General features: G+C 52.9%; 1 protein-coding gene across 4 annotated transcripts in view; it reads right to left on the reverse strand.

Annotated features, from left to right (window-relative positions):
- Window positions 1–23,799, reverse strand: part of MRTFA (myocardin related transcription factor A) — a 224,828-nt gene that overhangs the window by 2,131 nt on the left and 198,898 nt on the right. For 3 of the 4 annotated variants that reach the window (XM_017870247.1, XM_017870246.1, XM_017870248.1), the window contains 10 exons: window positions 23,408–23,463; window positions 19,318–19,393; window positions 17,515–17,676; window positions 11,858–12,033; window positions 11,198–11,347; window positions 8,524–8,777; window positions 8,079–8,250; window positions 6,044–7,066; window positions 4,984–5,136; window positions 4,632–4,692 (listed from right to left, as the gene is read on the reverse strand). In XM_017870247.1, coding sequence (XP_017725736.1) covers window positions 4,632–4,692; window positions 4,984–5,136; window positions 6,044–7,066; window positions 8,079–8,250; window positions 8,524–8,777; window positions 11,198–11,347; window positions 11,858–12,033; window positions 17,515–17,676; window positions 19,318–19,393; window positions 23,408–23,463 — 2,283 coding nt within the window. Of the gene's footprint in view, window positions 1–4,631; window positions 4,693–4,983; window positions 5,137–6,043; window positions 7,067–8,078; window positions 8,251–8,523; window positions 8,778–11,197; window positions 11,348–11,857; window positions 12,034–14,274; window positions 15,349–17,514; window positions 17,677–19,317; window positions 19,394–23,407; window positions 23,464–23,799 lie in introns of those variants that run through there. The other variant, XM_017870249.1, reaches the window with a different exon arrangement.

Here is a 23,799-nt window from a genome sequence, read left to right on the forward strand (position 1 = left end):
GGTGCAGCTGCTATGCAGAACAGTATGGAGGTTCCTCCAACATTTAAAAATAGAATTACTGGCCAGGTGCGGTGGCTCATGCCTGTAATCCCAGCACTTTGGGAGGCTGAGGTGGGCAGATCACAAGGTCGGGAGTTCGACACCAGCCTGGCCAACGTGGTGACACCCCCATCTCTACTAAAACTACAAAAACTAGCCAAGTGTGGTGGCAGGCGCCTGTAATCCCAGCTACTCGGGAAGCTAACACAGGAGAATCGCTTGAAACCAGAAAGTGGAGGTTGCAGTGGGCCGAGATCATGCCACTGCACTCCAGCCTGGGCAACAAAAGCAAAACTCCGTCTCCAAAAAAAAAAGAATTATCATATGATCTAGCAATTCCACTACAGGGCATATACCCAAAAGAATTGGAAGCAGGGCCACAGATGTTTATACACAGGTGTTGAGAAGAGCATCATTCACAACAGTAAAATGTCACACCTGTCATGCCAGCACTTTGGGAGGCTGGGACAGGAGGACTGGCTTCAAGCCAGAAGTTTGAGCTCAGCCTGGGCAACAATGCAAGACCCCCGTCTTTACCAAAAAAAAAAAAAAAAAAAAAAGTAAATTTTAGGTGTATTTTACCACATTTTTTTTTTTTTGAGACTGAGTCTCACCATTGCCCAGGCTATAGTGCAGTGTGGCAATCTTGGCCCACTGTAACCTCCACCTCCTGGTTTCAAGCAATTCTCCTGCCTCAGCCTCCTGAGATTACAGGCACGTGCCACCACGTCTGGCTAATATTTTTGTATTTTTAGTATAGATGGGGTTTCACCATGTTGATCAGGCTGGTCTCGAACTCCTGACCTCATGATCCACCTGCCTTGGCCTCCCGAGTAGCTGGGACTACAGGCATTATTTACCACAATTTTTTTTTTTTTCCAGACAAAGTCTCGCTCTGTCGCCCAGTCTGGAGTACAGTGGTGCGATTTTGACTCACTGCAAGCTCCGCCTCCTGGGTTCGCGCCATTCTCCTGCCTCAGCCTCCCGAGTAGCTGGGACTACAGGCGCCCGCCACCATGCCTGGCTAATTTTTTTGTATTTTTTAGTAGGGATGGGGTTTCACCATGTTAGCCAGCATGGTCTCGATCTCGTGACATTGTGATCCACCTGCCTCGGCCTCCCAAAGTGCTGGGATTACAGGTGTGAGCCACTGCACCTGGTCAATTTACCACAAGTTTTAAAAAATTTTAAAAAATGTGCAAAGGACTCAGCCATTCTCCAAAAGAAGATACACGAATGGTCAGGCAGCACATGAAAAGGTGCTCCACATCACTAAATTACAGAAATGCAAACTAAGGTACCACTTCACACCCATTAGGGTGGCTTTTATCAAAAAATTGAAAATAAGGAGTGCTGGTGAGGAGGTGAAGAAACTGGAACCCTTGTGCGTTGCTAGTGTGAATGTAAAATGCTACAGCTGCAGTAGAAACAGTTTAGTGATTCCTCAGAAAGTTAAACACAGAAGTTACCATATGAGGCTGGGTGTGGTGGCTCATGCCTGTAACCCTATCACTTTGGGAGGCCGAGGCGGATATACTGCCTCAGCTCAGGAGTTCAAAACCAGCCTAGGCAACACAGTGAAACCCTGCATCTACTAAAAAATACAAAAAAATTGGCCGGGTGTGGAGGCGGGCGCCAGCTACTCGAGAGGCTGAGGCAGGAGAATTGCTTGAATCCAAGAGGCAGAGGTTGCAGTGAGTCAAGATCGCACTACTGCACTCCAACCTGGGCAACAGAGTCAGACTACCACATGATCTGGCAATTCTAGCCCTAGGTTTATGCCCAGAACTGAAAGCAGGGACTCAAGACAGACACTTGCACACCCACATTCACAACATCCAAAGGATGGAAACAAGCCAGGTGTCCGGCCACAGAGGAATGGATGAAAAAAATGTGGTATATCCACACCAGGGGTACGACTCAGCCTTTAAAAAGAGTGAAATTCTGACACATGCTGCAACACAGATGGACCTTGAGGACATTATGCTGAGTGAAATACGCCAGACACAAGACAAACTGATTCCACTTCTGAGAGGTCCCTACAATAGGCAAATTCATAGAGAAAGTGGGATGGGGGCTGCCAAGGGCTGCAGTTGGGGAGAATGGGGAGTTACTGTCTAATGGGTAGTTTCCCTATGGGGTGATGTAGAAGTTCTAGAGTCGGCCGGGCGCGGTGGCTCAAGCCTGTAATCCCAGCACTTTGGGAAGCCGAGACGGGCGGATCACGAGGCCCGAGCAGTGAGCAGAAGGAAGACTGAGGCAGGAGAATGGCATAAACCCGGGAGGCGGAGCTTGCAGTGAACCGAGATTGCGCCACTGGACTCCAGGCTGGGTGACAGAGCGAGGCTCCGTCTCAAAAAAAAAAAAAAAAAAAAAAGAAGTTCTAGAGTAGATAAGGGTGATAGCTGCACAACACTGAATGGACCTAATACCTCTGAATTGTACATCTAAAAAATGGTTAGAATGGCAAATTTTATTATTTCACCACAACTAAAAAAAAGAATTATGCAAAAACCGGGCCTGCTCCCCAATCCTGTGGGCTCCGGCCCCTCCTGGCCCAGCAGAATGCATTCTTTGCCCTGCAGCTGCTCTCACAGGCAAGCAGGTCGCTCACCTCCAGCTGCCACCACCTGCCCAGACCTCTCTCCTCAAACACCTGCTTCTGGCATCACTGCCACCTCTTGGGCCACTTCTCAGCGTCCCTTTGGGGGCAGGCGGCACCCACACCCACCATTCTCCTTTTCTCTACCATCTCTTAGAAGTTAGAGTTCAAAGCCTGTTCCCTTTTCCTTCTTGAACAATCTCTGGGGTAGCACCACCTTCCCTTGGAAACTCCTAAAGCTCATGCCAAGGCCTCTTTCCTGAGTGCCCAGCCCAGTTGTCCCCAAAGCAGGTCCCATACCTGCCACCTCAGTGCCACCTGCACTGGTGAGAGATGCACCTCAGGCCCCAGGGACCTGGGGTTCTCCCTAAGGCTTGAGAATTGTTGACTTCACAGGAACACCAGTGACTGAGCTCGTCTTAAATTGAAATAAAATTCACACAACATCAAATCCACTCTGGTAGAGCTGTGGTTCCAGGCTGAGCTCCCGCTTTTCCTGTACCCCTCAGCCACTCCTCCTCCTCCAGAAGCCACTGAGACACTCGGAGAGAAGTCCGTGCTCGCCGACCAGCGTCGGCACCACACGCCCAGCCTTCTTGCCTGCTGCCGCCAGTAAGCTCCTTCCCAGGGCCATCTTGGGGTCCTCTGGGATCTTCCACTCCCAGCTGGGTCCCTCACACAGATGCATGCTGTCTCCCATCCAGCATCTGCCCTACTCTCTTCCTCCCCTCTGCAGAGGAACCTCCCAGAGAGCTCTCCATGGCCACCCCCAACCCTGCTCTCAGGCCTCTCACAGACTTCCTGTTGTGCCCATGACGCCTGCTTCCGGGTCCAGACCTCGGTCCTCAGCTCCCTTGGCCACAGCTGGCTTCCAGGACACCACACCCTGCCACTGCTTGTCCTCTCGACCCCCAAGGCTGGGCTCAGCCCCGACCTCTGCTCCCCCACCTCACGCCCTGGGCAGCCTCCCAGCTCCAACTGCCAATCTAGATGTGACAACACCCCAACTCCTACATTGCAGCCCAGACCTTACAAATGCCACTCGATGTCAACTGTCCCTGTAAACCCTCCACTCATGACACACCCCATCAGCGACTGCACAATGTGGTCCCACACGTGCCCCCTCCCCAGCTCACCCCATCAATGGCCACTCCACCCTGGCCCTTCAGGCCACAGCCCTTGAAGTCATCCTTGGCTGTTCCTTCCCTCTCTCCACACCTCATCCATAAAGACACCAACCTGGCTCTCTCCAAATGGGGCTGACTCCAGCTATTCCTCCACCTGCCACTGCTGCCTGCTGGGCCACAGCCCTGCTCTCCCACCACCCCCAACCTGGGGCTCCCTGCTTCTGCCGTTGCACGGCTGCTATCGCTACAGCAGCTGGAAGGTTCCTGGGTCCTGCATCAGACCAGGCCACTCTACCCAAGGCTGTGCGATGGCTTCCCACACAATGGAGCCAAAGCCACCCTGCCCTGATGCCCAGGAGGCCATGCATGATCTGGCCACAAAGCCCTTCTTTCCCTTTCCTCAACTCCACTCCAACTCGCCAGGCACTCCCGAGGCCGCACAGATGCACACAGCTGCTCCCGCTCACAGGAGCCATCCCGGCCCTTCCCCACCAGGCTCCCCAGACCTCTCCCTCCCCTCCGCCTCCGAAGGCTCCTCTCGGATCTTCCATATGATCTGCTTATTTCTTCTACTTGTTTTCCACCTCCCCAGGCTGCACTGTGAGCTCCACAAGGGCAAATATCTCTTCTGTTCATTGGCAGGTGAGGGCCTGGGGGCAGTGCTCCCTGCTGAAGGACGACACCTTCCCTGGTCCTCTCATCCAGGCCCTGGAGACAGGAGGGCTCACAGCCACCATGCATCCACAGTGCTTGCCCAAGACTGGTCACGCATGGAAGCATTCCATAAAAACAAACCAACCCAGGGCTAGAGACACCTATGAACAGAGAAGGCTGTCAGGAGGCAGCAGGGGACCTGGGGTTACCTCCGCTCTGAATGAGAATGTCAAACAGGTCGTCCATCTGCTGGCTTGAGGAACCATTTTCCTGCAGGACAAAGAAAAAAAAAAAAAGTGAAACTCTTGAATGGGGGCTCCCAGCATGAACTACGAATGAGGCTCCTCCCTCCACCCAGAATAAGCAGCCAGACCCACAGCACCCACAGGCGTGCCCGGACTCCTGGTGCCTATCCCCCAACGGCCCACTCCCCAAGGCCTCTCTGACCCTGAAGCTGGGCTTCAACCTGCCCCCTATTCCTGCAGCTGGGGCTGTAGGAACCTCAGCCCAGCAGCCTAGGGCAGCCGCCCACAATGGCCAGGCCCAGCCCGCCTTCCTCACCTGCTGTTTGGGCTGCTGGCTCATGGCTTCCTCATAGCCAGGTGGTTCCTTCTTCAGCAGAGACGTGGGGGTCCCAAAGAGGGGCTGCAGTGGGTGCTCTAGGTCCATCTGGGCAGAGGCGGCAGGCACTGGAGAGCCAGGCTGGGATGAGGGCTGGACAGAAGAGCAGGGAGAGGACCAGTGGCCAGGGGGCTGGGGGTACAGACCTGCCTTGTAGGGGTGAGGGGTGGGGATAGGGCCAGGGCCTCTCACACTCTAGGAGGGCAGATGGGGGGCACTGGCTTTTAGGGAGCTTTCGTGAAAGCCACTAGGTAAGAAGGAATACAGGATGGGGGACCCTCAACCCGGGGTGCCTGGCCTCTTGAGGTTTGGGAGAGGTCTCTGGGCTGGGCTGGTCACCCCCTGAGATTTCTGCAGCTTCTTTCTCTGCTTGGGTCTGCTCAGGGACCCCCATCTCCTATCCTGAGGTACCTGTTCCTGTCACTGTCTCCTCCACCCCCAAGTTCTGCAGGACCACAAGGCTACATAAAGCCTTAGGGCAGCCTCACCTGTGGCCTAGGCTGAGAGGTCTGCTGGGGGAGCTTTCTGCTGCTGACACCTCGGTGGGGACAGCTGGCCTCTCTGAGGGGAGGACCCTGAGCTGGATCCTGGCCAGAGGACCCCACAGCCTCTCCCCAGGGCAGGCTACCTCTGACCTTCACTGGCCACTCCCCACAGAGCAGCACTAGGGCAGGCCCAGCCTGGTGTGGGCTGCTCAGGAGTCCTCTGCTAAGGTGCAAAAATGTTCTAGTCTCAACACCGAGAGAGGTGGAGAGCTCACCAATGGTTCTGCCCTATGGCTAGGGGGTCTCAGGCAAGTCCCTTAACTTTCCTAAGTCTCAGTGCTCCCCGTGGTGAGATGGGGATAACGACCTCTCATTTCAGAGGGTCGAAAGGAAGATTAAATGAAGCAAACACAAAATGCCCAGCACGAGGGGCCCCTGGGGCCCACGAGGGCTGTCGCGAGACGCTCTTCCCACCCTCCTCTGGGCCCTGCCCGGTTCCTCCCATACCCAGGTACCTGCTGGGGGCTTCCACTGGACAGGCCAGGGCTGTCTGCATTCTTATTGGTCACGGTGAGGACAAGGTGGGTCCCTGTGGAGTCAGTGATGAGGGTGGGAGGTGCAACCCCCTTGATGAGGCCAGGGCCCTGAGGACCCAGAAGCAGCTGGGGGGTGGGGACCGGCTCGGGCTCAGGCTGCACAGCTTCCTGCTTCACCACCACGGACGGGGGCCCCGGGGCCGCAGCACAAGGGTCTACATGGTTGGTGGTTGGGGCCGCCAGGCTGGGACTGAATGGGTGAGCAGGGCCCAAGGGCTGTCGGCTCAGTTGGCAGCTGGAGAAGCTGTTCTCCTGCTTCACTGGGGTGCCGAGAGGGGCAGGGGTGGGGACAGGGGTTGGGGCAGGCTGCTGGGCTCGCTTTTCCTGCTCCAGCTGCAGCCTGAGCCGCTCCACCAGCTGCTGCTTCTGCCGGAGCATGCGCGTCAGCTCCTCGATCTGCTTGTCTTTCTCCTGCAGCATCTGGTCCTTGTCGCGCCCCTCTAGCTCTGCCCGCCCCCCAGGGCTCAGGCAACAGGACCCGGCCCGGGGGCCCTCCTCCTTCACGAGGATCTGCAGTGGTGAGGCCTGCAGGGTCAGCTGCGTCAGGGGAGACGTCACCATCTCACCAAAGGTGTCCCCGGGGGTGGAGTTTTCATCGCCGGTGCTGAGCAGTGAGCGCTCTGAGGGCGTAGGAGACACAGGCGGTGTGGAGCCCGTGCTGCCAAATTTCACCACTCCATTGCTGGTCACCGTGGCCACCACCACCTCAGTCGGGGCCAGGCCTGCTGCCACCAGAGCTGGCCCTGTGCTCAGCCGGGCCGCCGGGAAGGCTACCACCACCTCGCCAGCCTTGTGCAGGATAGAGGTGGTGGCAGGGGCCTTGGGGGCTCCTGGGACAGGGCCGATTTGGTCTTGGTAGGCTCGAAGGCGCTCAATCAGCTCAGTTTTGGTGCCTGAGACGGGCAGTGATCGCAACTTCAGCTCCTGCTTCAGCTCTGCCACCTGCAAGGCAGTCAAGAGTCAGGGAGGCCAGGGGCAGCTGGACACAGGGCACTGGGTCCAGGCAGAAGGGCAGTCTGACAGAAGGGCACTTCAGATGCATCAACTGCCCTAATCCTCCAGCAGCCTAGAGGGCGCAATGCGCCCCACCACCTGAGCCAACAGCATCCTCCCTTTCATTGTTCTCACTCTAGCAGGGACCTGGTTACAATGCTCCCCACCTATGCAGGCAGCGGGGGCTGGCACATGGTGCCCACAGCTGTCCCCAGCCCCCAGCATGGTGCTTGGGCTCAATAAATCTTGAATGGAACAGACTTAGTTTTGCAGAAGAGAAAACCGAGCTCATGAAAGTAGGGCCCAGCCTAGTTCAGAGAACAAGTTCTCAAGGGAGAGCTTGGTCCAGTCAATCTTCTGATGGGGCAGAGAAAACACACAAGGCACTGGGCATGACCCAGTCCTCTCCAAGGCCCTGGGACGGAAGCCAAGTCTGTGACCCTGATCACAGGCCACTCTCTTCCCAGGCAGGCACTGCATCTGAACAGCACCCTGAGCTCCGCATTCACCGGCAAAGGGGAAAATGCAAGCAGGGTTGCTACTGGACAGGCCAGTCTACACTGACCAGGTCTGCGACTGTGGACAAGCTTCTCCTCCTGTCAGTGCCTCAGCTTGACCATCCTCACAGGGACACCAATCCCCACTTCTCACATTGAATGTACCATACAAGTCAAGGAAGATAAGAGACATGCGACTGCCTGGACAGATGCCGGCTGTGCTGCCAACAACAGGACCCACCACGAGGAAGCTGGTGTCACTCGCCATGACCACCTCCAGGCAGCCTCGGAGCTGTGCCCAAGGTGCCCCTGTCCGATAGGGACCAGAGCCTGGAGCCCTGCGCTGCCTTCCATGATGGTGGGTCCTAGGCTGGATGCCTTCCCTGCCTAAAAACCAGCACCCGGACAGCCCCTGTGGGAAGGGCCAGGCTGGCAGTGGCTCAAGTTTTCCAGTGGCTGTGTACCTTCATGTCGTCCAGGTTGGCTGGCAGGGCTCCCGGCTTGCCAGTCAGTGAGGTGCTGTTCTGACGTGCCAGCCCACAGGGCCCAGGGGCACCTGAGCTGGAGCTGCTATTGGTAGTGGAGAGGCTGCGTACTGGGGGATTCCCGCTGCTTCCCAGGGCCTCACCTGCTGACCTGAGAAGAAAAGGCGGAAATGAGCACCCATCCAGCATCACCCGTGGCCTCTGCAGGTGGCAGCCCAAGCCTGGGCTGCAGGGTTGGGTACAGATAGGCATGGGGCAAGGGCCTAGCAAAGGCTAGGGTGACCCTGCCTGCAGACCACATTGTAGCACCCAGACCCCAGAGGGTCCTTAAAGATGTGGGGTTCACCTCCACCAGATGTGGCACCTGCCTGGCTCAGGGTGGCTTGGGGAGGGCAGGGGCAGGTGGTGGCAAGTGGGTGCCTACTTTGGCGGGGCAGGCAGGATGGCCTGGTAGTTGTGGTGCTGCTGCTGCTGCTGGTTGAGAATCTGCAGCTGGAGGAAGAGCTGCTGCTGCTGCAGGATCTTGGCATAGGATGAGTCCATGGGGGGTGCCCCCCTGTCCTGCTTCTGGTCCGGGGGGATGTACTGGTGGTACTTGAGCTTCTTCACCTTTGGCTTCAGCTCCTTGGCCTTCTTGCTGCGCTGTGACTTCTCACTGGCAGACTTGGGTTGGCTTTGCTGAGGGCACAGGAGACAGGGTGCCATTCAGGGGCAGCCTCAGGCTTCTCGGGGTGGGGCTGGCAGCTCTCCCCACGCCTGTGTGGCTTCCGAGAAGACATCTCCATCCACACTTTGCCCATTTCCACTCTTCCCCATGGGACCATACACTCCGTTGAAAGCAGAAATGTGCCCAGAAATGTGCCAGGAAAGGGGCTGGAGTGACAAAGAGGGCTGTGCCTGGCCCCTGGCTTAAAAGAGCTTCTAGCTTGGAGGGTATGTCAATCAAATGTTCCAGCACAGACATCACCATGACCCCAAGCCAGAGTGAACACAAGGAGGTAAAACCCAGCTGACTGATGGAGCTTGGGCTGCACCAGACCAGGCACTTTACAAAGACGGAGCCACACAAGCTTCTCAAGAATGCTGCTTGCTTTTTTGGGGGCTGGGGGGAATCCTGCCAGGTAGGAACTGTCATGTCTACTTGAAAATGGTCAACAGGCTCAAAGAAGTCACTTGCCCAAAGTCACAAGGTGATCTTGTTCTTGTTCTAACACAGGACTCTAAAAGCTCCTATTCATGCCCCCAAAGACCTCCAGCTGGCACAGCTGCTGGGCCAGGAGAGTCAGAAGACCCAAACTGACCAAGGGCCAGTAGGCAGTATGTGGGAGGCCTGTTCTTGGAGCAAGGAAGGGCGCAGTTGGACGAGGTAAGTTAGCAAGGGAGTGCCAGAGAGAGACCGCGGAGAGCTGAGAAGTTCTGAGCAGAGAATGGCAGACAGAAGCGTACAAGGCTGGATGTAGGAACAGGTGGCGTCTAGACCTTGTGGCAATGAGGACCGAAAGGAAGGTTTGGGCAGGTGACCCACTAGTGGAAGAACAGACAAAGTGAACATGTGGCAGGTGAGGAGTGACCCCAGAAGAGGTTCTGGTTTTGCTGGGAGCATGGGAAGGATGGAGAAAGGGCAGGGCTGCCGAGGCTCTGGGGCCAGGATTGCTCCAGAAGAAGGGAACACAGCCACAGAGAACCTCTGAGCACAGGCTGGGGAGCAGGCAGACGTACAGGCAGAGGGAGAGAGGGGGCAAAGGGCAGAGCCTAGGGAGCACCCCCAATTAAAGGGAGGAAGAGGGAGGCAGGGAAAACACAACCAAAGAGAGGGAACCCCAATAGCTGGGCCAGGAGCACAGCAGTGGGGATGGACTTGGATTGAGGCCCCTGAAGATAATGTTTCAGTCCACTGGTGGGGTAACTGAAGAGATGTGTAGACAAAATACACAGACTCTTCTTCCAAACGCGGGAGGCAAAGGAAGGCAACAGGAGTGTGAGGAGAAGCACGCTGGAGGGAGGAACTCTGTGGGAAAAGCAGGGACACCTGTTGACAGTAAGGAAGAGAATGCAGGTGCAGGACAGGCACTGAGGAGGCAGCGCCTGGGCAGGCAGCACTGAAAGCAAGGGTAGGCTAGGAGGAGAGGCCACTCACTGCTCCCAGGCCTGAAAGAGGAGACAGTGACATTCAGGAAGCCACAGTGACTTTCTGACACAGAGGAAGCAGGAGGCAGCAGAGATGACAGGGTCATGTGCAGAGGCGGGACTGGGGATGTCACCATGGGACAGAGCCAGGGAGAGTCACAAGATGGGCAGGCAGCTCCCAGAGCTAGTGGGGCCTACTAAGGCCAGAGCACGAGCGCCAGACAGCCCAGGCTGCAGACTGTCGGCCTCTCCTGAGGCTCAGATGGCCAGGGGTTGCCAAGCCAGGCACAGGGTCTGTGTGAGGCGAGAACCGAGAGAGTAAGAAAGGACAGAGCAGAAAGGGTACAGGTGGAGCAAGTCAGGGAGGCGTGGGCCAGGTGGAGGTGTGGGGTTGGGGCCCCCGAGATCCTGGTGGCCAGGCAGTTCTGTGGAGCAGGGGGGACCCTGCATCAGCCCTTGGTGCAGCTGAATTTAACAGCAGACACCTGAGTCCAAGAGGCCAGCAGTGCCCAGCACAGGGTCCCCCACACCGACGACAGTAACCCCCGCCTCCTGCCGGCATTTCAGGTCAGGCCTTGGAGGAGGAGAAGAACACTCAGTGACACCTCCTGCAAGCCTCTGGCCACATCACTTCACTTCTCAGTTCCTCTCTTGTAGCAAAGGGCTCTATTTCTGCCTCACGGAATTGTTGAGTGAACAAGACATAATGTGTGGGAATGACTTCATGGATGAGAGCAGGAATGAGTACCTGGAATGCCCAAGGCCACCCCAAGGCCACCAATAATTGGTGGCTACGATCGCAACAGCCAGTGTTATGTCGGACAGCGGAGAGAACAGGAAGGAACTCCCAGACCAACGGGAGAAGACGTGCACCACAGCCCCTGCAGCCGTCCCCACAGCTGGAATGAAGTCACAGCAGGACTCCAAAGGGCACCAGGAAGGGGAGGGTACAGTCACTGGCAGAAATGTACCTTAATGAGCGTGGGAGTGGGCTTGGCAGTGGCGACAGTGGTTCCATTGGTGAGGCTGGGAGGCAGCAGAGGTAGGGGAGGCAGAGGAGGCTGCTCTGCCAGGAAAAGCATTTCTCCGGAATCCGGGCCCATCGGAAGTTGAGACACAACCTGAGGGGGAAAAAGGGAAGTGAGGACATGGCCACCTCCAGGTAGGGTGTGCCTAGCCTGCCCTGACCCTACACAGGGTCCTCAGATGCCACCACTGTCAGAGTGCAAATGGTGGGCAGAAACTGGGGGAGGAGAAGAGCAACCTCCAGGGTGGCAGGAGGAGCTAGGAAAGAAAAAGAGAAGGCAATGAAAAGAACTAAATACACTCAAGAAAAGCAGGCTGCTCCAAATAAATGAATACAGACTGGGCCAGTGAGGTTTGCAATCCCACTGCAAGGCAGCCGTGGCCAGTGTCGTCCTCCACCTGACCTATGGCTGCTGGAGCGGGGCCTCTGCCCACATCTCCCACCAGTGGGGAGCCCAAGCAGCCAGCACCTGAGCAACTAGGGTAGCATCCCCCTGGCTCCCCTGTGCCAGAGCAGGAGGCATACCCCGGCCCAGGAGAGAGACCTTACTCTGGGCAGCCCTAGCACCTTGGAGCTGGGGAAGCATCTGGAAGCACACACTCACCTGGGTGGGGGATGCAGAGGTGGCACTGGGCAGTGGTTCGCTGACTCGGGCCTCCAGGGGTGACGGCACAGAACCCTGGGACTCATGGCTGGCAGGCTGCTCAGGGGATAAGGCATCGCTGCTGTCCTCATCGAAGGAAGAGCTGTCTGCGACTTTGGGATAGTTCACCTGGCCCACTGAAACCCAAAGCTGGTGTGAGATTCCACCTGCAGCCCAGGGCACAGGTGAGCAGGGACAGGCCTGGCCCACAGCCCACACGCTCTGTGAGGCAGGCAAACCAAGGAGACTAGCAGCCAATCTGCTTTCTTGGTCCAAAAAAGCTCTGGTCATCATCATCACCCTGCAAGAGAGGCCAGAAAGGCCTCCTAGGCCATCAGAGTGACCTCATGGGCTGAGCAAAGGCCTCCTTTAGCCTCTTGCTTGTAACTCCATAGTGTGTTTAGGCTTCAATGTCAAGTTGTCCCTCCCTCCCTTGCTCCTCCCTAGGAGACCCGGGCTACCTTTCCACCTCAACCGTCTCCCTATTGTTAAAGGTACTCTGTATCTTCATCCCACACTGCACAAAACTCTCTTCTTCCCCCATGATGCTTCCAAACGGGGCAGTGAGGGCTCTGAACCAGCTAACAAGGATCAGAAAAGCCTGGGTAACAGCCCTGTGAGTGTAGCTGAATTCCCCAGAGGCCAGGAACAGACTAAGGAGCCTGGCTCTGGGCTTCAGATGGAGGGTATCCCAGAAAGGGGATGTTTGTCTGCACAGGTGAAATAGAGGAGGTGTGGTGACCTCCTCTAGAGGCTAGTGGCTCGCAGATACCCAACACCTGGGTAGCAGGGGCACCAGAAGAAAACAGCCTGCTGGCTGTAACTGCCCTGACCTGACCCACTGCCAGGCTCTGGATGACTGTGAGTACGTGTCCTCCTGAGGCCAACTGGGAGGCAGAGACGGGAGGAGGGCGCAGCATAAAGCTTCTGTTCCATGGGGTCGCAGTGGGAAGGAAAGATGGGAACAGAGGCAAGGAGGCTATTTCAAGAGTCACTGACAGAGCCATCGGCTCAGCACTGTCGTGGGAAGAGGTGGGGGGTAGCAGGTTCTGAGCTGATCTGCCATCCATGCAGAAGGAACTGAGGCAGTGGTGAAGGCAGTGGTGAAGGCAGTGGTGAAGGCAGGGGTGAGCTGCCGCCCAAGCCTGGGGAAGTGTGCTGTGTGGGAAGACCCCAGGTAAGGAAGAGGAACAAGGCACAACAGCTCAGGCTGGGTTTGTCCATGCAGTAGCTCTCCTAGCAGCTCTTCCCCTCCAGGGCCAGGACCTGAGGTTCTCTCCTCCCTCAGGACCTGGGAAGGACGCATCTGAGCTTCTTCCTTACTGGCGACTGTGGTGGTGGCTTGCTCCTCCGTCCCCTCATCTGTCCCAGCAGGGGCAAGTACGCAACACACAGAATGGGGCGTGCTGACCACGTGTACTTCATGCCAGACACAAAGCTAGATTTCCCCACTATCTCCTACTCCCAGCAAGGGCACCTGCTTTGGGACAGCAGCCCCAGGGTGGCCAGTACTGACAATGGTGAGCGAGGGTGGAGGAACTGTAGCTTCCACCAGATTAGTCCAACCCAAGGAAGCTGTTGGCCATACTGTGGAAAACCCAGGGCTGGTACAGGCCAGGGTCACTACAGACTATTTCTCTCTCCACTCACAGTCACATCCTGGGAACAAAGATGGGGCCCCTGCCCTCCAGGAATTTATGGTCCAGTTGCCTCGGAGCCCCATGAATGCTCTGCTAGAGAGAAAACACAGAAGCTGAGGGCACACCGAGGAGAGATTCAGGGAAGTCTTCCTGGAGGAGAGGACTTAGTGTGAACCTTGAAGATAACTGAGGGGCCTGAAGGAAGGGTGGGATGGGGAGGTTAGGTGTGTGGGGAAGACTCCAACCCCCATCAGCCCTTTTTTCTCAGGCCTCAGAACGGTCTGCTCCCCCTGCTCCCACTGCCCGCTTCCTTCTCACTCATCTGAGCCAAACTTCCTTCCCAGCTTTGCCTCTCCTATCTGAGCCAAACCTCGACCTCAGCTGGGGTTCCATTTCCTCGTCCTCCTCCCTCCTCTTCCTCTGAAGGTGCCCATCCTCCCATGTCCTTGACTCTTTCCTCTCAGCCCAAAAACCTGCTCCATTGCACCCAGCCTGAAAACCCCTCCCTAAGCCAGCACCTGCCTCTGTTTTCCTTCTCCACAGAACTGTTGAGCAAATGAGCTACATTTGCCATCACTACCTTCTTCCCTCCTACTCAACTGTACAATCTGGTTTTTGCTGGCAAATGCTCTGTGCTCCTTAAAGTCCCCAACAATCACCCCATTGCCAAATTCCTCAAACAAACAAGCACAGGTCTCCAGGCCACTGCCCGTGTTGTTCCCTCTTGTCCCTCTGTACCTTTTCCACTTGGCAAACTCTGATCCAGCCCCCAAAACATGCTATAGTGTGGGCACTTCCCTGGCCACCAACACCTGTCCCCATCCCTGAGAGATGTCCCTCTGCTGAGCTCCCACAGCGCTGACACACACATATCCATTGTTACACTGTCCATTACAGCAGCTGCCAGCTGGTCTAGAATGAGTGTTATTGCTGACAACAGCAGCAACCATTGTGTGAGTCTCTCTAGGCACCAAGGACCAGGCTGGGCCCTTTATATTCATCATCATGTGTGATCTTGCAAGCAGTCGCACAAGGCAGGTGACTCAGAGACAGTGTCGCAGGGCCATGGCCTTCCTACTAGGCAGCACTGGCATCTGACTGGGAACCAGACTCAGAAATCAGTTGTTTATACATTAGTCTTCTCACATCAGACCCACGTGAATTCTTTGAGGGCACAAGTCATATTTTATTCATCTTTGTGACATCAGGACTTCACACGGCCTGGCACACTACTGACTTTCGGCACAAATTTATCAGACTGTGGCTGGCTGCAGCATCTAGAACTGGCTTGGCCCCTACACTGGCCTGTAACTTGGGACTGCTGAGGAATACACAGAGGAAACCACTGAGATGAGGCAGGACGAACGCCAGGGAAAATCTGTGAATTATAAGGGCTACTATATCAACATGGGGAAAGGGCTCCTCTGGGCCCAGTGTGGGCCAGCCTACAGTAGGGTGGCTACAGTGCAGAGGAGGCCCTAGAAACTGCCAGTCGCCTCTAATCAGGGCCCAAGGCCTAACTCAGCATGCCTTGGGGGTCCTGCTGCAGTGTTTCCCCTCTGCCCAAAACTAAAATTATGTTAGAGGAAAACCTGAGCCTCTTTCTGTGAAGGCACAGCTGCCTCAGGAGGGGCAGGCAGGTGCTGTCTTGTCAGGGATTGGGTCTTGGGCCCACTGCAGCGAAGGAGACAGGTCTGTACCAATTATCACCAAAATCGAAGAGTAGGATAATAAATATATTTGGGTTTTATCCCCCAGTTCTCATCACAGAGCAGCTAAAACCCTTAGAATTTCCTTAAGGTAAAGGCCGGGCACGGTGCCTCAAGCCTGTAATCCCAGCACTTTGGGAGGCCAAGACGGGCGGATCACGAGGTCAGGAGATCGAGACCATCCTGGCTAACATGGTGAAACCCTGTCTCTACTAAAATACAAAAAACTAGCTGGGCGAGGTGGCGGCCGCCTGTAGTCCCAGCTACTCCAGAGGCTGAGGCAGGAGAATGGCGTAAACCCGGGAGGCGGAGCTTGCAGTGAGCTGAGATCCGGCCACCACACTCCAGCCTGGGCGACAGAGCAAGACTCCGTCTCAAAAAAAAAAAAATTTCCTTAAGGTGAGGAGTATCCTCAGTTATGTATAACAAGCCCCTTTCTACAACACCTGAGCTTATGCTAATGTGATGATCTGGGAGAGACTAAGGATTGGGCCAGTCACCACAGAGACCAAGTGATTAGAGGATTAGAGGAATGGAACTACCAGCCCATTCACCAACCTCCAGGAAAGTGGGGGTGGGTATGTAGGATGTGGAGTGGGAGCTCTGAGATCAAGCCTATAAAAACTCTTGGATAACAGAATTTGATATGCTTCTCTAGCTACTGGGAGGGTGAAGGCCCGGAGTGGGCAGGGAAGTTCCAATACCACCACTCCCCTGGCACCCCACTACACTGTGCCATCCGCCCCTCCCTCTGGCTGTTCCTCTGCCTCCTTTATAATAAGCCAGCAAATGTAAGTGAAATGTTTAACCGGGTTCTGTGAGCCATCCTAGCAAATTATCAAGCCCAAGGAGAGAGTATAGGAACCCCAATCGATAGCTAGTTGGTTAAAAGCAAATGTAAAATAACCTGGGGCGTGGGACCAGCATGGGGAGTGGGGCTAAGTTTTGTGGGACTGAGTCCTCAACCTGTGGGATCGGACACTCTCTCCAGGTAGATGGCATCTGAAAAGGGCACCCAGCTGGTGTCCACTGGAGAACTGCTGGTATGTGGGGAAACACCATGCCAGAATACCAACACCAGAAGTATTCTGTATTGAGCGCAAATAGACAGAAAAGAGGCTTTTTCCCTTTTACACTAAAGGAATCAACTCCAAACTCCCAAGTGTGCCAAGAGGCCCTGCACATCCTGGACTGTGCTTACTGCTCCCACCTCGTTTTTGTTTTTGAGACAGGGTCTCACTCTGTCACCCAGGCTAGAGTGCAGTGGCACAATCATAGCTCACTACAGCCTTGAACTCTTGGACTCAAGAGATCCTCCCACCTCAGCCTCCTGAGCAGCTGAGACTACAGGTGTGTATCACCACAGCCAGCTAAATTTTTTGATTTTTTTGTATAGGTGAGTCTCCCTATGTTGCCCAGGCTGGTCTCAAACTCCTGGGCTCAAGTGATCCTCCCGCCTCGGACTACCAAATCACTGGGGACCTGGCCTCCCACCTCTCATCTTGACACTCTCCCTTCCAGTGCCGTCTCATCAGGTCCGAGGGTTGTTCTCCCTGTCTGGAGCACTGTCCTCTCCCTCCCTTGTCCCACCCTCTCCCACACGCTTTCACGAATTCCTACTCATCCTTCAGCCCCAGGCTTGGCTGTCACCTCCTCTGGCAGCTGCACCCCTCCTGATGCAACCAGGTTGGGTGACCCTCCTCTGTGTTTCTAGAGTACCTTGTGCTCCCTCCAGCACAGCTTCTCTATCTTGCCTATGCACCTGCCTGTTACCTGCTCCATAAGGCATGAGCTCCATAAAGACAAAGGAACTTGGTCTGCCCTGTGGGGCTGTGGTCTTAGCACCTAGCACATTGTTTGGGTCTATCAATATTTGTTGAGTGAAATATCCGTGGAAAGGGCCAGTCTCCAAAAGAGATTTCACTAATAAAATAAAGAGTATTATACAGATTTCTAATTCCTGGCATCTCCACACATTCACACACACTAACCCTGACATCTACCTACTCTGTGAAAGAGGAAGCAACCCGAGTTTACAAAGATGGAAAGTGAACAGCTCAAGTCCTGTTATTTACTTAATTACTATTGTATGTCCCTGTTTCTTCAAGCAACAGGCACTATCCCAAGTTCACACAACCCATCCATGAGGCTCTCAAACTCTGTTAAGAAGTCAAGAGCCTCAGCCCAATTCTGCTTCAGCCTGGCATTCCCTCCCCTCCCCTCCTGCATCTCAGCTGCCTCTCACGCAGGGCGGCTGGGTCCTCCTCACCAATGATGGCTTCCTTCAGGCTGGACTCAACAGGAAGGATGTTCTTCTCCACCAGCTCCATGGGGCCAGGCCTCTGTGCAATCTTCTCATTGAGGTCATCGGCTAGTCTGGCTCTCTTCAGCTTCAGCTGCTTGGCCTGGAGGGACGGCTCAGCTGAGGTTTCTGCCCATGGGAGAGAAAGGGGTACAGGAAGATATATGAGTGGACGTGGTTCTGCCCTGGGAACTCCAGAGCAGCTCTCCTTCCTCCTGGGCAAGAGCAGAGACTGTCAAAATGGAAAGCATATCCCAAGCAGAGAAGAGTGGCCTGCCTTGAAGTTTCACAAAGACAAGACAACGGGTTCCCACTGTGACTGGGCAGTGCATGGTCACACACAATTACAACCAGGCAGAGGCAAGCTCAGAAGACTTTCTAAGGTGGAGCTACAGAATGCAAGCAGCACCAACCAGATGACAGAATGGTCTCCACTCTCCCTCAAACTTGCTGTGTTACTGAGGCAATTCACATCTCTGCTCTGGGTTTCAGTGCCTTTGTCTGCAAAATATGGGACTCAGACTAGAAAAGTTCTCTTCCAGCCCCTCAAACAGCTCAAAACTAGACAAACAGCTGGGCGTGGTGGCTCACACTTGTATTCCCAGCACTTTGGGAGGTCAAGGCATGTGGATCACCTGAGGTCAGGAGTTCAAGACCAGCCTGATCAATATGGTGAAACTCTGTCTGTACTAAAAATACAAAAAATAGCCAGGCATGGTGGCAGGTGCCTGTAGTCCCAGCTACTCGGAAGGCTGAGGCAGGAGAACTGCTTGAGCCCGGGAGATGGAGGCTGCAGTGAGCTAAGATTGTGCCACTGCACCCCAGCCTGGGTGACACAGCAAGACTCCATCTCAAGTTTAAAAAACAAAACAAAACAAAACAAAAAAAACACTAGACAAACAATAAGTAAATATATTTATGCTGCTTTCAGGAGGCAAAACCTTTTCTTCACTAAAAATGTGGGAAGACGGCCAGGCACAGTGGCTCACGCCTGTAATCCCAGCACTTTTGGGAGGCCAAGATGGGCGGATCACTTGAAGTCAGGAGTTCGAGACCAGCCTGGCCAACATGGTGACACCCCATCTCTACCAAAAATATTAAAAATTAGCTGGGTGTGGTGGTGCTCGTCTGTAATCCCAGCTATTCAGAAGGCTGAGGCAGGAAAATCGCTTGAACCTGGGAGAGGTTGCAGTGAGCCATGATCACACCACTGCACTCCAGCCTGAGCAACAGAGCAAGACTCCAGCTCAAAAAACAAGGGCGGGGGGGTAGGGAGGAAGACATGTGCAGCTGGGGCCAGGTATACATCTAGAATAATATTAGATGGAGCATGGTATATCACAGACAGTCAAGTGAATGCCAAGTGAATGACTGACTGAATGAATTAATGAATATTAAAAAGTAAGTGTATTTTAAACACAGATTTTAGATTAGGCATGATGGCTTACACCTGTAATCACAGTGACAGAGTAAGACTCTGTCTCAAACAAAACAAAACAGATTTTGTCAGAGAGAAACGATCTCACACCAAGGGATGGTGGGACCTTGGAGAACAGGCCAAGCCAAACTAAGAGCATGTGACTGTGCTTGTTGAGAGTCTCTCAGACCAGCGACGGTTACCATGGCACAGCTGTCATATTGTGTTAAGGCTCTGGCTTACCCACTGCCAACAGAAATGGGAGAAGCAGCAAGAAGGAAATGGGTAGTGCAGTAGTAAGTACACACGGTGAGAACTGGGTCTAGATGAAAAAGCAATTCCAATCTCCACACCTTCCAAAATGTGCATCCTGACCAGCTCCGATCTCTCTGGGCGGGAACGAATCTTCCGTTTGAGATAGTCCTCTGTCTACAGAAAAAACACACCAAGAAACTCTCAAATCCAGGTACACAGGCTTATGGCATGGACAGGATCACAAGAGCAGCCTTGGCCATGGTGGCTGCTGATTACCTCTACAGCCCCCACAACCTTAACTTGATGATGGCAGGGTCCAGAGGCAAGAGGAGGCCTGGGGAGAGCACATCAAAATCCAACTGCGCCTGCCAAGGAAGGGCACCATTCTTCAAGACCATTTGTCTCTCTGAGGTTGGACTGACAATATATCTATTAAAAACTACTATTTCTACTACCATAAAAGTAATATATGTCCAGCAAAGAAAATTTAGAAAACTAGAAAGAAAAATAAAATTAAAAAAACTTTAATCAGCCACTGTTAGTATTCTGGGATATCTGTTTCTAGTTACTCTTCCACGCAGAAAATAGGCTTAACTTTGCAGAGCTGTAATCATACTGAATATTATTTTATATCCTGCTTTAAAAAATGTAACATTGGGCCGGGCACAGTGGCTCATACCTGTAATCCCAGCACTCTGGGAGGCCAAGGTGGGCAGATCACTTGAGGTCAGGAGTTCAAGACCAGCCTGGCCAATGTGGTGAAACCCTGTCTCTACTAGAAATACAAAAATTAGCCAGATGTGGTAGCTGGCAACTGTAATCCCAGCTACTTGGGAGGCTGAAGCAGGAGAATCACTTGAACACTTGAGGTGGAGGCTGCAGTGAGCCAAGATTGCGCCGTTGCACTCCAGCCTAGGCGACAAAAACGAAACTCCATTTCAAGAAACAAAAACCAAAAAAAGCGCAAACAACAACAAAAAAACCAAAAAACTGTAACACTGCATGATCTCATGAGCATTTTCCATTCATTTTGAATGGCTGCCAAATGGAATGCTAATTTTGATACATGGTATCAAAGCTCTAGTTCCTCAAAGTCCAATGTCCTAATTTCTGCATTTATGAAACTCTGGGCAAACTACACTAGTCCCTCAAGAGTCACAGAGCCATCCCACCAAACGGGGCTAATTATAATATATACAGTCCCCCAGATCTGACTCTACAGAGTCTGTGCTCTTAACCTCTGCACCAACATTTTCAAACCATAGAACATTAGCGGATCAAGACCAGCAAAGGATAAGACAGGCCAGAGAACACTAGGAAATGAAGCCTCGGAGGACATTATATATAGTAAAGGAAAAGACTGGAAAAAAAAAAAAAAGACTCTCCTCACCTAGCCATCTGCCGCCTTGGTGTTCTGGCCGGGCAGCTCTGTGCTAGCCCAGGGGTGGCTGAGCAATCCAGGACATGGTTTAAAGTGGCTGTGGGCTCTGGGTCTATCACCCCATGTGCAGTGGGCAGAAGTGCTGCCTCAGCTGCAGCAGAGAGTGGTAAAGCAGGTGTCAGGTGCCACAAGTCTCCACAGACAACAGTGGAAGGCTTATTCTCTAAGCCGTCTGAAGCTCTGACCAGTGGCCATGACTGAGGTAGAATACAGTCCTGATTAAGAAAATATATGGAGGAGCTTCTGGTTTGCTAAAGGCATGGAGATGCTAGGAGGGTGACACACCCACCTGGAGAGGGCACAGAAGCTCCTCGTCCCTTTCCACATACCTACGCATCTCTTCCACCTGGCTGTTTCTGAGTTGTATCCTTATAACAAATAGTAAACATATTAATGATGTCAAATGGCTGAAACCTGACTACCTAGAAGCTACTCTGGACTGGTTTAGAGGGTACAAGGTCTCTGACAGAAAACCAGAGAACTTTCAGGGCCGAATTTAAAGATATGGATTTTGCAACTGATATCCTTAAAGGCATTCATGACCACTGAAGCACATTTGTGTCGAAGAAAACTGAGGGGAAAAATCAGTTTGACCAGGTACAGTGGTGAATGCCTATACATCCCAGCAATTCAGGAGGTCAAAGGTAGGATTGCTTAAGCCCAAGAGTTGGAATTCAGACTGGGCAACACAGCAAGATCCCACCTCTAAAATTACCCAAAAAAGCAAAGCAAAGCAAAGCAATCAGTAGTGTAAATACAACAGCATCTCAGAGTCCCTCAAGTGTGATCGTGATATAGCTGGAGCCATGGTGGATGATTTCCCACCATCATGTATAGCTGCCTATGCAGCACCAACAGATGTGGGTAGCTGGTTCCAACACCAGAAAAATAAATGAAACTTCTCTTGAATACAAGCTGATATTGCTGTGTCTTATTCATCTGGAAGTATGAGATGCAAAAGTAGCAGCTTTTCAAAGCTTTAAGCTTTTAGAATTAAGTAAAGCAAATTCTGCTGTAACCAATCCAATATATTCATTTTTCATATCTCAACTAAGATCATTTTTAGTACATGCGTAAATATGGAAGTAGTTATTGTAATGTGGAAGTCATTTGTGAGCAGATGTGCATGGTAAGCAAATTGAATGTTAGGTTACCACGTGTTAGGAAATAAAATCATTTTGCTTAAAAAACAAATCTAGAATCCACAGACAAAGGTTTGAGTCCCAGCTTTGCCACTTATTGGCTGGGCAAGTGAGTTGACTTCTCTTAACTGCATCTATAAAATGAGGATAATACTACCTAATTCATAAGAGTTGATGTGAGGATAAAAAAGAAACAGATGCAACCTCTTACATAAAGGTGCTCAATAAAACAGACTCTTCTAATCAGCTCTACTGGTCCCTGCCTATTCGAGAAGCAGTCAAGGAAATGGTGCCCAGTCTTCTGACCAAACAGGGGCACAGGCAATGCCATCCTTTCCCCCCACATTGTACTCTCCAGTGCTCTCGGCAAACTAAAACACTGCTGCTTGTTACTCCTTTGGTTCCCAGGACCCATGATTTCATTCTTCCCACTTACTCTAAGAATTAATCATGATTTTCTAGGGGGGAAAAAATGAAATAAAGTAAAAAAAAAAAGTATTGGAGGTAAATATTTCTGAGACTCTAAAATAGCTGTGAGGCTAGGTGCAGTGGCTCATGCCTGTAATCCCCGCACTTTGGGAGGGCAAGGCAGGCAGATCACTTGAGGCCAAGAGTTCGAGATCAGCCTAGACAACATGGTGAAACTTCTTCTCTACTAAAAATACAAAAACTACCCAGGTTTGGTGGCGGGCGCCTGTAGTCCCAGCTACTTGGGAGACTGAGGCTGGAGAATCACTTGAACTTGGTAGGCAGAGGCTGCAATGAGCTGAGATCACACCACTGCACTCCAGCTTGGGTGACAGAGTGGGACTCCGTCTCAAAAAAATAAAGTAAAATAAAATAGCTGTGGAATAGCTGTGGGTCTTAAGGAGATGCAGACTATGATCTGTGTAAGGGATTATCTTCCCACGATGTTATGTGAAAGAAAAAAGTAAAGTAAGTGGGAGGGGGAAGCAAATTCTGGTGACTTCCCCATCTCTACCCACACTGGGCAGCAGAATATTCCTCAGGGGCCCCTGGGGAACTGAAACTGAGAATTGGGATGGGGATGCAAGTAAGGTGCTACAGCAGAACACTTGAGCTTGGAGTGTGGGCCAGTTTCTGCTTTCCACAAGAGTCAAGTGGATACCACCTACTCTGGGCAGATGGAGACCAGGGAGGTTTCCTACCCTTTGGAATGCCCATCCTGTGAGGTGTGGGCAGTGTAACCCTGGACTTGGGAAGCTTTTCCATTGGCTAATGTTTGTGTCCCAACATCTACAAAAGGTTAAGTGGAATTAAATATGGGGAAATACCAGTGGTCTCCAAAGCACTCCAAAATTCAGGGAAGGAGGATCAGGTGATTGTTCCATATCCTTAAACGTACTAAAAGAGAAACCTCATTCCAATCATGTTCCATATAATCACCATGGGAGGTTGATAAGAGAAGGGATGAGGTAGGAGAAGAGTTTTCCATTTAAAACTGCAAGGCCAGGGCTGGCCCTAGAGTCTAGCAGGCTCTGGCCTCAGAGTTCTATGGAAAGCTCTAAATGGAAATATAACCAGCAATGCAATGAGCTCTGAAAATGCTCTTTGGGGGTTCTGAGGGGAAAAAAGGTACCTTACCCTTGCCCGCTCCAAGCTCCTTCTCTGCTCATGAAATGCAGCTGGACTTTTCAAAGCTGTTGAGAGAAGAACCATAAAGAATTACCTTCAAGTGAAGCATCATGTCTAGGGCTACAATATTCAGTGGAGAAGGCACCTTAAATTCATGTTACTGGCCAGGCGCACTGGCTCATGCCTGTAATCCCAGCACTTTGGGAGGCCCAGGTGGGCGGATCATGAGGTCAGGAGATCGAGACCATCCTGGCTAACACAGTGAAACCCCGTCTCTACTAAAAACACAAAAAATTAGCCGGGCGAGGTGGTAGGCACCTGTAGTCCCAGCTACTTGGGAGGCTGAGGCAGGAGAATGGTGTGAACCCAGGAGGCGGAGCTTGCGGTGAGCAGCGATTGCG

The sequence above is a fragment of the Rhinopithecus bieti genome, unplaced genomic scaffold, assembly GCF_001698545.2.
Source record: "Rhinopithecus bieti isolate Rb0 unplaced genomic scaffold, ASM169854v2 scaffold_4967, whole genome shotgun sequence".
Classification (NCBI taxonomy): domain Eukaryota; kingdom Metazoa; phylum Chordata; class Mammalia; order Primates; family Cercopithecidae; genus Rhinopithecus; species Rhinopithecus bieti.